We start from the raw sequence: 15,715 nt of genomic DNA on the forward strand, positions 1-15,715 counted from the left end.
TAGGATCGTTTAGAAAATGTCCTTTTTAGGTACATTGAAAAGATGTAAAAACATCAATCCAGACATTGTTGATGACTGGTAGCTGCATACATGAAGAGAGGAACTTTATCAGCAACAATGACAGCAGAGTTCGAACGCTGTGTTCGTTAACCAAAGTCTGTCTCTTTTAAAGCTTCATTGATTATTAGAAAACAGTTGCAATTATTAACGAAGCAGAAAAACTGGCCAAATTCACACTAGTACAGTAACTAGTGCATCAGCAGATGTTGGGTTGACTACAAAATGTATTTAACTTTTTTTTATTCTTATTGTCTTATTCTTATTATTCTTTTTGTCTTTTTTCATTCAAACCCATTTCATGTTTTTTTCCATGGAATAACTAAGATTGGACCAGTAGGGTAAATATATAATTTATAACCTTAAATATGTTTTTTTTTCACTGGATAACAGTAAAATAATACATTCTCAAGTATAGTAATATGTTCTCAAAGTGTGGTACCCAAAATGTATTAATGCTTTCAGCTATTTTTTGTTTTAATATGCTGTATGTTATTATTCTTAATATTCTCAAAGAAGTACAGTTGCTGTCCTCTGTGTGCTTGTCAGTCAGTAGTAAATACTATTTACATTAGGACTAAAATTGCCTCCAGTGTGAATTTGTTCATCTAGTCTACACTGTTTTCTTCAAGTCCCATTGATGATAACCATGAAAAAACACTCTCAGGAACAATAAAGAACAACTCCTTGTTTTATATTTGCTGTATTATTATTGTATTATTATTATGATGTATTATTATTATTACTGTCCAAATATACATTTATGCTGACATTTACAATATTTGGCAGGCGCCTTTCTTTCACTGAATATAAAGTAAAGTGAAGTGATTGTCACATGTGATACACAGCAGCACAGCACACGGTGCACACAGTGAACAGCAGATCGGGATTCGAACCGGCAACCTTCTGATTATGGGGCCGATCCTTAACCGCTAGGCCACCACTGCCCCTAAACTGCCCCATTATCCTATATCATGATCCTGGTTCACTATGCGTAGAGTTTATCTAAAAAGTCATGTAAGAACGCAAGTAAGTTACTTTTGTTGTCAAATGAAACTTTCAGTGACTCATTTAGGGGGACAAGGAACTGTCTAGATGCCTGGCTTTCTTGCATTTTGAGCGTCAGATGGGCCGCTGTGCGGGGTGTGATGAAGTGCTCAGATGTGGGAGGGTGCTGGTTCTTTTTGGTATTTTTGAACCTGATGGGGGCAGCTACAGGAAGCCAGTGGAGAGCGCATGCATCAATGGGATGGTGTAGGAGAACTGGATGAGTTGGAGAGGTCGTATGGCACACGGAGGCAGATCTGCCAGGTGTAAAGTACCAGTAATCTAGTTTCAAGATGAGGGACATGTGTGGTATGAAATGGAAGATAAACAGACATGATTGGGAAGGATTAGCAAGGTGTGAGGGACAGATAGTCCCTGGTGACCTTGCGGGAGACATCAGAGCAGGTGCTTGAGTCAGCTAGAGAAGAACTATGGTTTGGTGGAAAAAATTGTAGATTTTTAATAAATGTATAATAATGGAGGAGGTCTACATGACCAACAATTCTGGCTATATCCTCATCCTTGTCTCATCCAGAACATAAGGACATGGAAGAATATATTCAGAGCTCCCCACCACCATCAAAAATCTGCAAACATTCTTGGGGTTCGCGAACGTTAGTTCATTCGGAACTACAGTTAAATAGCCCACCCCACCTCCTCCGCAATCTCCAAGCACAAGCAGCCTTCATGTCCTTAAAGGGTCACTTTACGACTGTGCCTGTCCTCTTCCACTCAGATCAAGCCTGGGGGGCAGTACTGTCCCAGCGGACCCCCAATGACCAACTGTGACGTCGGTAACAGGGGACTCCTGGCAGTGAAGATGGCCCTCGAAGAATGGAGACACTGGCTAGAGGGGGCGGAACACCCGCCTACAAAAACTTTGCACACACCTGAGGAACGCTCCTGGTGCACCACGATTTCCGCCAAACGCATCCCACTGCTCCTGCTCCATCGGGGTGCCGGTCCTGGAGAAGGGGGCTCTGTCACATCCCCGCTCTGTCCTCCGCCTCACCCACAAGGGACACCCTCGGGGTCACGGGCAGGGAAGAAGGCGGCTTCCACTATAAACCTTGCCTGTTCTCGCAACTCTGACTCGTCTCGACTCTTCTGTTGGAATTGCCCGGTTTGTCCCAAAATGTTGTTGGAGTCTCGCTTGCCTCCTGATGACCCTTGTCTGCTCTGGACCTCATCATTGGTGGACCCGGCCTGTCGACCACGATTCTGCCAGCCCCCTTCCAGTACCCCCAAACCACAGTTAAAACTGTGGCTCTTACCTCACCGTGTGTTTTCCCTGCTGCCGTTTGGTCTGTGGAGTCCCTGTCTCGCTCATCTCATTCTCTCTCCACCTCTCCCACTCACTCATCGCCAAGCCAAGTGCCCTCGCTCCTCTTCTGTGACCTGCTCAGGCCCTCCAGCCTCTCCAGATATTGACAACATGTCTGCACATGCTCCCCCAGCTTTCTACTGCAATTGATATGCAAATTCATTTACAGCTTTTCTGAAACACGTTTTTTTTGTTGTTGTTATTGTTCTGTCTCTCACTGTTCAAATAGCCCTACCACTTGATCATTTCTTTGTAAGAAGGGGATCATTTTTCCCTGACTGTACCTGTCTATTACCATGCATGTCTCTATGAAACACTACAGGAACAGCAGCTGACAAAGTGAAAAGTGATTGTGATACACAGCAGCACAGCACACGGTGCACACAGTGAAATGTGTCCGCTTTAACCATCACCCTTGGGGAGCAGTGGGCAGCCATGACAGACGCCTGGGGAGCAGCGTGTTGGGACGGTGCTTTGCTCAGTGGCACCTCAGTGGCACCTTGGTAGATTGGGATTCGAACCAGAAACCTTCTGATTACGGGGGGGTTCCTCAACCGAAAGACCACCACTGCCCCGAAAAGAAGTGGGACAAGAAGTGAACCTCACTTGGACCTCACTTTCAGACCATTAAAGTTGACTGACCGGCACCAGTCCAGAGGATCTCCACGGTCTCACGTGAGCCTTTAATTAACTTTTTAAGTCATTTCAACAGAACATGTGCCCTCTGTCACAAAGCAGATAACTGCATTTTGTGTTAGCTGCATTTCCTCTGCAGGAACTAACTTGATTTTGCTTACAGAATGGAACCCACACAAATCACACCCACATACGCGTCTTTTCTTTTTTCTTTTTTGTCTTAATGTCGGAAATTTAAATGCATTCCAGCTCCGCCCAGCCATCAGAGCATAAGTCTCCAAGAGGGCTGGAATTTAGTATCACCATTAATCAAGTGTTCATCATGGCTAACTTCTTTTTTTATGTAATAATGTCTTGAAAATTACAAAAGGCTGATTTCCTCCCACCTGCACACAATAACAGTGATTCAGACTGTTGAGTATCATTATTACTTATTATTCACATTATTTTGAACACCTCAGTTAATGAAGTTTCGGCCTGGTTAACTGTTAATAAGAACTGAGATCCGTCTTGCGCTGTACTGCTGGCGCTGCGGATCTCAGCCACGTCCGGGCTGCTGTAGGAATACGACTGGGGAGGGAGGATTGAGAGACGATTTGGACGAACTCCCCGTCATCACTTCTGTGAATGCTGCTGTCACTGGGGTGCAGATGGAGCTTCAAGTGACCCTGATGCTCAATTATAATTCACTGGTTTAAAAAAAAATTGCACGAGTAGCATTTGACGGGAAAAAAAGCGGGGGAGGGGAAACAAATCGGTAACAAGGGACAGTCTCCGGGAGAAATTTCTCCATCACGTGCCACCTACTTTCATTTATCACCTGCCATGGTGGGGTTTCTCCTGTGCCTGAGCTCAGTCATGGAGGACCAGTGCATTTGTCAAAAACATTCCACATTATCTAGCAGCATGGGCAGGGGTTTTGGTTCGGTCTAACAGGAGGATTTAAAGGACCATTACATGAAATTGTTCTTTTGGTTTTATATCGGTCCTCTAACACTGTATCTGAAGTTTGAAGAATTACAGCCACTTTGAGCCAGTCCCACAATGAGATTTCCCCAGGTTTTAAAGGTTCCCCGAGCCTGTCTATGGTCCTGCAGTGGCTAGAAGTGGTGATGGGATAAAGAGTGTTTTGGTCATTATGCTTCACCATTCAGAGAGCGGCAGCTCAAACGATTGGATCTGGAATTTGTCTCCTTACGACATCATACGGGGAAAGGTTACCTCCCGTTTCTCATGCTTTGGCTGCCCAGAACCCCCCCCCCCTCCCTACACACATACACACACACACACACACACACACACACACACACACACACACCTGTAAGTGCCCTGTAACTCCCTGGTCTCGTATATAGTTCTTCTCCATTGCCATTGGTGTATGGGGTTGTAGGGGTTAATCTGCGAATGCAGAGCAGCCGTAACCGAAACATACCACAGAGTCACCAAAGCCACCACCATGATAGCTAAAGCTTCAGGGAGCTTCAAATGGACCAGTATCATTATAATGGACATGCAGAGTAGACCAGGACACTGGACTAAAACCTACTCTGCACTGTACAGTACCTCCAAACATGGACAGATGCTCCATACTGACACTTTGGTTTTTATTACCACTACACCTAATGGACTATTTTTTCCTGGATAAACCATCACCAACACTGCACTGACACCAATTGCAGGCTCACTCTACCCTGGAATGGGATCCCTCTCTCACTCACTCCTTCCCAAGGTTTTGTTGTTTCTTTTTTCATTTCAAGAGTTATTTTTTTTGTTGTTTTTCCTTGTGCACAGCAGGGTCAAGTGTGGGGGTGTCAACTGTAGGGCCTGTCAAAGCCCATTGAGAAAATTTCACCGTGTTAGAGAAAAGCGTTCTTATGTGGTTTGTGAAATTCAAACGTGAATTCAGATCAAGCATTGAAATTTTTCTGTTTTGGTAAATGAGCACATTTTGGACAATAATAAATTGTTGCATGCTGCGTGAGGGCAAGATGAAATGTTAATCTTGTTTAGATATAATTTGATGGCTAGGCAGGATTTTAAATGCATTCAGTGCATGCAGTCATGTGACTATCCAAATAAAATAAAATAAATCCCTCCTGATCGTGTTAATCTATGTGTCTGTGTAGATAAGCCTGCATGCCGTTCCCAGCCCTTCTCTGTCATGTGTGTGAGTAGCACATTTATCTGTGTTGTATATTGATTTTGTGCTCTTTTATGTTGTTGGATCATTGTTGGTTTCCCTCCTTCATGAAATGCCTGGTATTCCCTCGCCGACTCTGCATGGATTGAAGGTATTTCTACAGTCTGAATTCATGAAATGGCACGTGCATGTGCTCATTCGTAAAGCAAATAAATTATTCACGTCATTATGCAGCAAAACCCATTAATTTGCATTGCCAGTAATTCCAGGTGTAAAACAAGCCAAAACATTTTCCATTATTGGTTCCGCTGTGAGTGTCTGTGTGTCTTTGTATTTTCTGTGTGTCTTTAAAGTGACTCCAAATTCACAGCAGCTGGTCCTTTTCAGGTCAGCAACGGGGACGCATGCCGATCAAAATATTAAAAGATGAACTTGATCAATTGTTCAGGTAGGTGGACACAGTCTCTTCTAATCTTGAAGTGCAGGCAGATGAAGATGTTCAATATGTTAAATATACCTTGTGCACAAAAGCTGGTTTTATGCAGCCCAGATCAAGGTTAAGACAGGCTTTTGTTCAGCTGCACATTGACGTCAAGCATTCCAGAGGAGATCCAGCGCGCTTCTGTAAGAATTTATTGCACAAAAAAAAAAAAAAAAAGGAAAAGAAATAATTGCTGTTTTCTGATCTGTGGCCTTCCCTAACTTTACCAAAAGAGTTCTTTTATCTCTGCCGCTGCGACTTGCAGCGATAACAGCGAGAGGCGCAACATAATGAATGTCACAAACTGCTGCCCAGGCAACCAAACATGTCTCGTGTTTCTCTTCCTTTCTTTTTGCCCTTCCGCTCTCCACTTAGCCACGTCCAGGCACTAGTCAGCTGCGTGACGGAACGTCACACGAGAACCTGGCTGCTCATTGTTTTACCGGCATATCTGCCCCCCCAAACATTGTGTTATGCGTCGGGTGGGGGCTTCTCTTGCGGCCTGTGTGGCCATTCGAGTGTTTACGCTGAGCGAAAAGGGAACGTTTTCGGCCTGAACTATTCCAATTCATAACTTGCTGTGAAGAGTGTGGCCACCCCCCCCCCTCCTCCCCTCCATTCCACCCCCAGAGAATGGACAGATCCGTACGCCATCCCTATTCATCGCCGGCTTCTGTGGCAAACCTGTTGCTTAGCAACTATTTAATCAATACCTGCTGCTTGCAAGCGGAAGGCAGAAAGCCCGAACATCAGCAGCTACATGAAAAAGAGAAGACGGCTAAATGGGAGGGAAGCGAAAATTGACATTCAACATGTTGTTGGGAAAACTGCACCGGGAAGCAGCATGATTAATGCTGTAAACGCAGCTAGCTTGAGCTCGCTGACCTTTAATGCTCCCGCATTACTTCACTGCTCATCTAGTAAAAGTGCATCTGTCACAAATTGCCTGGTTATTTCGAATCATCGTCGAATTGACTCTTTTGTTCTTTTAACAGACTCGATATTAACACTGCAATTCTGGCTTATACAATCCATTGTGGCACTATAGTATAAATTACATTCATTTTAGAACAGAATTGGAATAGAAAAATAGCACGTTTTTTATAACTCTACTTTAAATATAATAAGAATATATAGATACATATTATAAAACATTGGAATATAATAGAAAATGTACATTTGTATTTTGCAATATTGTATATACCGTGTGTGTGTGTGTGTCCACTCTGATTATGTAAGATCTCCACTTCAATCAGAGCAAAAAACATAGGGGCCTCGTGCATTCCTCCAAGTGCCACCGTGCCAGGCTCTCCAGGTCACTGGCGTGGGGGGCTGAGACAGAAGCAGGGTGCAGTGGTCCTGACCACCGCATTAATCTCCAAATAACACCTCGGAAACTTAACCGCCTCAAATCAGATACTTAGGTTGAAGAGGGCAGGACACATAATAGGATTCTGCGAAGATACGGAAGCAGGCAGCTCCAGTCCGAGAGACCAGCAAATCAATGCTGACACCATGTGGCAAACAAGACCTGGAGGTGACATAAATTAAGAGAAGTCCAGAATACATCAGTAGGAGATGACAACTTCCTTCCTTCAACTGCCTTTGATAGATAAAGAAGCAGATGTTTTCACATGTTTAAAATAGCCTGTGGCATTAAAATGCTCAACAGCGGTTTTCAGTAGTCGCTAATAATTCATGTAAGGCCCAGAGGCCCAAGGTTATTTATTTCAGCACCTTCTTTTTTTTTCCTGAGAATCGTACACACATGTACACCATTAAACTGTGTGTGAAGACCTCTTATGGGACCAATCTGTGGAAGTGGTTTAATTACCTGCTCAGTAATTTCCCAGCACATCTAGCGGACGCTGCCATCTAGTGGTGAACCCGCCTACCGTCAGAATAACGCACATGACAATGACATATTTCTCATTAGACTATAAGCTAATACAGTTTACAGTATATAAGACCACAGGTAATACTTCTTCTTGTTCATTTCATTGAGCACTTCAGAACAGATTTATGCAGATTTTCCTTAGTTAAATTAATATTCCTTTATATTAATTAAATAAAATAAAATAATTAATTACTTAAGGTTTTCCTTCAAGACTTTTAACAGATGTGTGAAGAAGACCCAACTGGACATTAACAAAGAATATTAACGGGTCACCACCATCCCATAATTGAAGTAACTGTTTTACATATGTTGCTCCAACATATGTTACTGTACATATTCACGTTTTAATGATATATATATATGTATGTACAATTCTTAATATAGGAATACACACAAAACTATTGTCACATAATATATTTTGTTGCGTATGGGCGACTTGATTTTGCTTGCTGTCCGTGGTTGCCATTGTTGTGGACAGCAGTGCCATCGCAACAGAAGCTAATTGACCGGCCACTTGGTTTCTGGTGGCCATTACAACAATACGTTTTTTGTATGGTGTGTTTTAAAGAGAATTTGACTATTTTGGGATGATTTCAATATTTTGAGGTGATGGAGATTGGACAAGCAAGCAAATATGAGCCAGCAAGGTTTAGAGATTAAGCATTTGCAGCATTCCAATAGGCGTGCATATTTTACAAAAGCTAATATTGCCAATGTTGTGGGCAATTTTGTGGTTGGCAGTATTACATTTCCTGCGAAGGACATATTGTCCTGGAACAGAGCAGCGAAACAAATACCTCAAGACCCACAATGAAAGGCTTTAAGAGGGCGACATACACTTCACCTTTCATCACGTTTTAATGATACTCATGAGACCTGGAAACTGCGAGACACTCAATGCATCACGGGCAAAGTCGACAGGCTTATCTTCTTATAGGCAAGTGTTGAAATGTGTCGTGGGGTGTCCTTACCTGGTTAGACAAGGACGTGACTCTTTTTTTTGTTAAGGACAGAGAGTTTTTCCTCATACGGGGCCATCGTGTCATGGCAAAAGATGGCGGTAGATTAGAAAGTTGCAGCATTTCGAGCCCACACCGGTTGCTTGGTGACAAACCCCCTCAGGGCGAGTCTAACACCAACTGCCCACTGAGGTTGCACTGACTAAGGGAATGGAATTTGTATTCACATAAGGAGATTTGCCCGTGAAGAGGGAGGGATAATGTGGTTTAGCGCCATTCATCGCACACTTGTTTCTCCAATCCATCCTCGGCGTCAACGTCACCACAAGCTCACCGAACCTCATCTGACAACGTGGCTCTGCGCTCTGGAAAAAAAAAAAGTCACTTTGGGCAGTAGACTGACTCCAGGTTCTCAGAATAACCTGGACCCGGCTTGCATTGGGAGCCGGACAGGGAGAGAAAGGTTGGCAGCAGGTCCACACAGTCCCCTTCCAATCATTAATCTAGCAGAGACACCCGTCTCTTCATACCGTGGGTCTTTCACAGGGCAATACACTGCAGCAGGGACATAACATTAGTACGGGTTAAAAACGAGACGTCCTGGAGGCTTTAAAAAGCTTTTAATTAATCCTATAATCACTTTCATTCCTACTTCCAGGCACGATTCTGTTGCTTTCTGACTGAAATAGTGGGCAGTGTGGAAAAACATATGCTCTCTTTAATAATGGTAATAGTTGCACTAATGATTAAACTAAGGCGCGTTATTGTTGTAGTTTTTTAGGAATGACCTGCTGACCGCTGCACACTGCTGCACATTTTCACTGCAAACAACCCCAATTGCCACTAGATGTTATTTCATTAAAATCTATATTTGGCCAATAACAAAGTTTGTTCGTGTTAATGAACACAGTTATTTTTTTTTTTTGAAGCTGTTTAAACATGATTTGAAGATATTGATTTAGGGTGCACACTTCACCTAACATGCTCTTGTATGTCCTACAGAAAGCCTTGGTTTGAGCACATCCAGCTACAGCCAGATGAGACAAAAAAAAAATCATGAATGAGTGTGATGAGGACACTAGTCCTAGAACAACAGACTCCTGCTCTTCAGCTTGGCGGGCTGTCCAACAAAAATAAACCTAGCATCCTGGCTGGGTGACACCCGTTTCCATTGGCCTGTGCTTGGTGAGAAGGTGGCCGGGTGGACACAGGCCCCCCGGCTCTCCAGGCCTGGGACAGCTCGCCTGCCTGGCTGGACATCGGCCCCATCTTGTCCCTCCCGTAAGCCCCTTGTTGTTTCAGGAATTCCACCTCCTCCCGGCAAGGACCATGCCGGGGGGAACAGGGGCTCCGGCGCTCGGCGCAAACATCTCGGCCCTCGGATAACCACGGCAGAGCTGAACAAGGCATGTACAAGAGTACAAATTACCAGCGTCTCCTCTTTCCTCTTTTCTTGAAGCCACGACGTAACCATGGCGGCCTTCTGTTTCCCAGACGCCCGTTTTAATAAGTGTTTACAAAATGAAAGCAGGCTCCAGTGTATAAATTGAGCTTTATTGTAAGGCAGCACAATTGCGCTCAGTGTTTTTTTGTTGTGGAGTGCCAGTGTGATTTAAAGCTGCTGACAGCACCAGACGCTTACATTGCAATCAGCTCTCGCTGGCTCTCTACCTCGGTCATTTGTATGGATGGGTACAGCCTGTCTGCCTGCTTGCCCGGTCTGGACGTTGCCTGTCAGTCACAAAAAAAAATAAATACATTTAAATAAAAAGGCCACATATTCATTTCAGTGTTCCCATTTTTTTTTATATATATTTATGGGACACAATCCGCCAGGAAAAAAAAAAGAGGAATGGATAGATCCCTGCGTGTTTGACACTGACATTATGAAGAGTCGGGGCTTCCCATCCTCAGCCTCCCCAACCCCTCCCTGCTGGTTCTGGAGAGACAGCACCTGTTTTTGTCTTCAAGTCTCAGCATGAAGAGGCATTTCTGGTGTGCGTGCGCCTTCCCTGTTTATTAATATAACCTATCCAGTCCAGGACAGATTTAAAGAGCCTATCAAGAATGCAGGCCTCTTTCATACGGGTTTCATTACAGGTGTATTTTTCCCGGCATCATGCAGTTTATATTGTTTTTGAAGCCCCTTTTTGACCATCAGATCATATGAATCCTCGCTGAGTCCAAATACCACAGTGCTCAAAGCAACAAGGATAAAGCGGAATGCCCTGGAACATGAAAAGACATAGAGGCGTTCAGATCTAGAACGCCCATCTGACTGTGAAGCTACATTGTCCATGAAAGTTTGGACATGGTGGTCTTCTTTAACTTTTTTAATTATAAAATGTTTCTTTTTCTGAAAAGCCTGAAAAAGCAGCTTCCAGCAGATGATAAAATAGGCCAAGTCTGTCGCCTAGAACCTCTTTGTTCTTGTTCTGTCTAGACAACAGTATCTAAAAATAAATTATTTTAGAAACTCCATTCCTGGTCCATTTTTTCTATTTGTGTGTGGGTGTGTGTGTGTGTGTGTGTGTGTACAAACACTGAAACTTTAGGCTGTTTTTTGCATTTTGCATTAACAGCCTGTGCATGTGGTGTAATTGTCAGTAGACACATGTGTTTGGCTGCTGCCTCTATTCTGTCTGTAGAAAACTCTGGGACCTCTTTGAATGTGGCTATTTTGTCAAAAAGAACAAACTTTGTTTACAGTTTTTGCGATTGAATAGCACATTGGTGGCTGATATTTTGGTCGTATTTAGCCTGTATTTAAACTATTTGTGATGTAATTGGCAGATGAACAAGTGTTTCTTTTCCTCAGTTGTTTATAGTTTATACAGTTTAGAACTTGGACAAATCTATGGTCAGTACATGTTCCACATGGCTCCTCCGAATGAAATGAAATGAGGACAAATAAATCAGTATATAATTTTTTAAAAGTACAACACTGTATAAAACTACCCAACAGATAGATCTCCAGTCTCATAAGTAGACTAGAATAGATTTACACACCAATATACATATACAACCAGGAAATTAATAAGGTGCTGTTCTGGATGTAAATATATCAATGTATGCTGATGAAAATATTTGAAATGTTCGATACATTTACTAAATAAAAGACAGTTGGCTTTGGGTACACACACACACACACACACACACGCAATGAGGGAATTTGAGTATATGAATAAAAAGTTAATTTAATTTATATTACCAGCTATAAAACGTGTAGTGTTTGGGGGCATTGTGTGTTTCAGCATGTTCTTACTGGTTCTGGCCCTAGAGGCCATTTTATTGGGACGACAACACACATTCTTATGTCGCTTTATGCAGTAAAGCGGATGCAGTATAATGGAACGAATTGTTCCTGGTTCCTGATTCAGGAGACGACCGCCGCTCCGCCGTAATGCGCTCGTGTCCGCTCGGCCCCACATCGGCAGTCTCCGGAACACGTCGGCCCCTCCCCGGACCCGCTTTATGTCTGGCCGCCGCGCGGCGCCGGCGCGCATGCGCGCGCTCGCTCCTCCCCCTCCAGCCTCGTCACGGAGCGGCGAGGGCGACAGCGGCGGGGCTACGTTACAAGAAGGCGGCCGGCGACCAGGACCGGAGGGGGAGAGCGAGACGGCGAGCGTTGGACTTAAAACAAAGGGGACACCGCGCGACATGGAGTGAGGCGGCGACGCGGTGTCGAGTTTGCGGGGAACTGTGCCGCTCCGCACGGCCGCGCAGCGATGGAGGTACCGTCTCCGTGCGCTCGTTTTGGACGCGGATCGGCCGCCGCGTTAGCGTGGTGAAGGCGCGTAGCTGCGGCGGTCGCCGTCGCACCCGGAGCGCCGGCGGCTATTTAAAGAGGCCGGGAAGAGTGACGCGCCTCCGCCCGCGCTAGCCAGTTAGCAGGTCGGCTAGCACCACATCCAGCCCCGGCTGGTGAGTTAGCCCGAGCTAGCCGAGCCGAGCTAGCCGCGGCCCTCCAGAAAATCCCGGCGAAGACGTCCGCGACACGTTCATCATTCCGATTGATTCTGATATTGTCCCTGTCAACACGGCGGCCGTCGCGGAGAGGATTCGCGGCTCCACCCCGGCGTTCTTCCAAGATGCATCACCCAGACGCTGCCGGCGAGGCGCCCGGCGCCAGAGAACCGGCGCACCCGGCGATCGTGCCGAGGAGGGGCGGCGGGGCTTCACCTGGCCGGCCGGCCGACGACTACCAGTCGCTGATGCAGCCCCACCCGCCCGCCCCGTCTTCCGCCCCGGCCTGCCAGCAGCCTCCCCACACCCTCAACATCCAGCCCCTGCCCTCCGCCGGCGCCCAGATGAAGAAGAAGAGCGGCTTCCAGATCACCAGCGTCACCGCGGCGCAGGTCTCGGTCGGCACCACCTACAGCATCACGGAGGACGCGGAGAGCTGCGACGACCTGGACGAGTCGCACACCGAGGACCTGTCCTCCTCGGAGATCCTGGACGCCTCGCTGTCCAGAGCCACCGACATGGGCGGTCCCGAGAGGAGCTCCTCCGAGGAAACGCTCAACAATTTCCACGAGGCAGAGACACCTGGAGTCGTGTCTCCCAACCAGCCTTTGGTCCATGCCGCCATGGTTAACGGATCGGTCCACCATCAGGCCCATCATCATCATCACCACCACCGTCAGCCTCCCTCGTCAGCCTCGCCGTCAGGTATCGTGCTTGCATCGCCGGTGGTCGCCCCCGGTCCCGGAGCTTCACCGAACGTCACTCAGAAGATGCCTTCAAGCGCCGGGGCTCTCCTGGAGAACGCCGGCGCCGCAGTTGCTCCGGTAACCTCCGCCGGAGCGTTTTCTGCCGTCTCAGGTGCCGCCGTTAATCATGTCAAGCCTGCGCCGATTAATGCTGGCAGCACCAATAAGTCGAGCTCCGCCGGTGGGCCCGGCGTGGGGGGCACCGGTGCCGGCAGCAGGGTCTTTTCTGCCACCGGCCACGCCGTGAACTCCGTGCAGCAGCAAAGTGGAACGGTCAACGCCGGGGCTGCTGTGCCACCCGCTAGCGTCGGGGCTCCCAGCCTCGCGGGCCCGGGCGGCACCGGTGCCCATGCCGGGGGGCTTCCGGCATCACAGGCCCCGGCGCCACCCCCTCCTGCCGCCGCCAGCTCCCGTTTCCGGGTCGTCAAGTTGGACTCCAGCTCCGAGCCTTTTAAGAAGGGCCGGTGGACGTGCGCCGAGTTCTACGACAAGGAACCCCAGCCCGCGGCTACGCCGGAGAACCCCGGCAGTCGCGCAGTGGAGAGTGTCCGGCAGGCCGCGCCCGACAGCGTGGCTGCGGGTTCGGAGAGCGCGAGTGGAGGGTTGGTCGGCGCGCTGAGCCATTACGCCGAGAGCGCGGGTAGCGGCGAGACCGTTCAGCATCAGGAGGCCCCGGCCGGCCTCCAGAGCGCCGCGCAGGCAAACACACAGGATGTGGTCCACGCCCATCTGAAGACCGGCGGAGCGTCCTCCGCGCCGGTCGGCAAACCACAGCAGGTCCCGTCCAACGTCGGAAGCCTGCAGTCCCCCGTCGGTCCTGCCGTGGCTCAGAAGCAGCAGCTACCCGGCTACACCCAGCCGGCACAGTCCACCCCGGGACAGGCGCTTCCAGTCGCCATGCAGCAGCTCGGCTACTCTGCAGCGGCCCCGGTGACGCCGGCACACGTCACTCCCTTTAGCCAAGTGGCCGGCCTGCCGCCCGAATACGGTCAAGCCCAGCAGGCACTGCAGGGGTCAGCTCAGCCGCTGCCGGCCAACGGCCAGATGGTTGTGCCGTCACAGCAGCAGCCGGTGGCCCTCCCCACGAGCCTCCTGCAGCCGGCGCAGCCGCAGACGTCCTCACCCCAGATGGCCCAGACGTCCCCTGCCGGGGTCACGCCGCAGACCGCATCCGCTCCGGCGTCTCAGCCTGCACCCGCCGACCCGCCTCAGCAGCTCCCCTCCGCCGCCGCGTCCAGCGCGCCAACCAACCCCCGCGGCGACGCCCGGCCCGGCCAGCTGCAGAACGGCACCAGGGAGGCGGGGTCCGGCGCCCTGTATGCTGCTCTGCCCGCCCTGACCGCCACGCAGCTCCAGGACGCCCAGCGCCTGCTCCTGCAGCACCAGACTCTGCTCTCTCTCCCCAAGCTGGCGGCGGGTGACTGCGCCGCGCCGGCGGGCCCCTCGGCGCCGCCTGAAGGCAGCGGCGGGATGAGTGCCTTAACCGCCCCCGGCGGCCTGCTGAAGACCCTGCCCGAGGACGGCGAGGAGGACAGGTCAGTGGCGGCTCCCGTTACATGTCCTACACGACGTCCTGGTAGTGGCCTAGTGGGTAACACACTCGCCTATGAACCAGAAGACCCGGGTTCGAATCCCACTTACTACCATTGTGTCCCTGAGCAAGACACTTAACCCTGAGTGTCTCCGGGGGGGACTGTCCCTGTAACTACTGATTGTAAGTCGCTCTGGATAAGGACGTCTGATAAATATAAATTTATGATGAACGGTGACTCTGCATTTTGTTCGGGTGCGAGGCCCTCTGCTTTTGTGCCATTTTTCCTTTCTTTCTTTTTTTTTTTTATTTAAAGTCTGCGCATGATTGGCCGGCGTGGTGGCCCGGGTTTGAGTGACTGTGCCAGGCCGCGAGCAGGAGGCAGCGGCTGCTGCCCGGCTCGGATCCATCGGTTAAAAATGGTGCAGACCTCAGCTGGAGGTGACGTCCGCCTCCGTCCGGCGTGGGGAGCTGCGGTGACGAGGCATTTCACGCCCGGACCGCCGCTCTCACTGCCGGGGGTTATTGATCGTTCGTGCATTCTGGGAAATCCGCGGCGTGAACGACGCAGCCTTTTAAAAGCCTGGAGCTGGCTTAGACGCCTTTTTAAAAGAAATGTAAATTAATTCGTTTTTTTTCTCTTTAATTAATTTGATTCCCATTTACTTCAGAAATGTATATTATTTTAATGCCTTTTATACGATGCGTTTTAATTCGAGAGGTTGTCACATGCAGCTTTGATTGTGACCTGGTTTATAAGCAGGCTTCGGTAAACGGACTCATGCCGTAACGGAACTGGCCAGGGACCTCCCGCGCCTTCATTTATAGTTTACGCGCTCTCGAGTTACCGCGCGTAGCCGCTGCGCTGACCGGTCGGCGGCTGGCCCTATCTCGCGGGACTCGATTTGTCACGCTGCGACCCGCCAGATTC

General features: G+C 48.5%; 1 protein-coding gene across 1 annotated transcript in view; it reads left to right on the forward strand.

Annotated features, from left to right (window-relative positions):
- Nucleotides 1-12,078: 12,078 nt before the first annotated feature.
- The window catches only part of tsc22d1 (TSC22 domain family, member 1), a 31,532-nt gene continuing 27,895 nt past the window's right edge, over nucleotides 12,079-15,715 (forward strand). The window contains exon 1 of the mRNA XM_028990776.1: nucleotides 12,079-14,788. Within this exon, the coding sequence (XP_028846609.1) occupies nucleotides 12,633-14,788 (2,156 nt within the window). The 5' untranslated portion in view covers nucleotides 12,079-12,632. The remainder of the gene's footprint in view (nucleotides 14,789-15,715) is intronic.

This window comes from Denticeps clupeoides, chromosome 9 (assembly GCF_900700375.1).
Source record: "Denticeps clupeoides chromosome 9, fDenClu1.1, whole genome shotgun sequence".
NCBI classification, from domain to species: domain Eukaryota; kingdom Metazoa; phylum Chordata; class Actinopteri; order Clupeiformes; family Denticipitidae; genus Denticeps; species Denticeps clupeoides.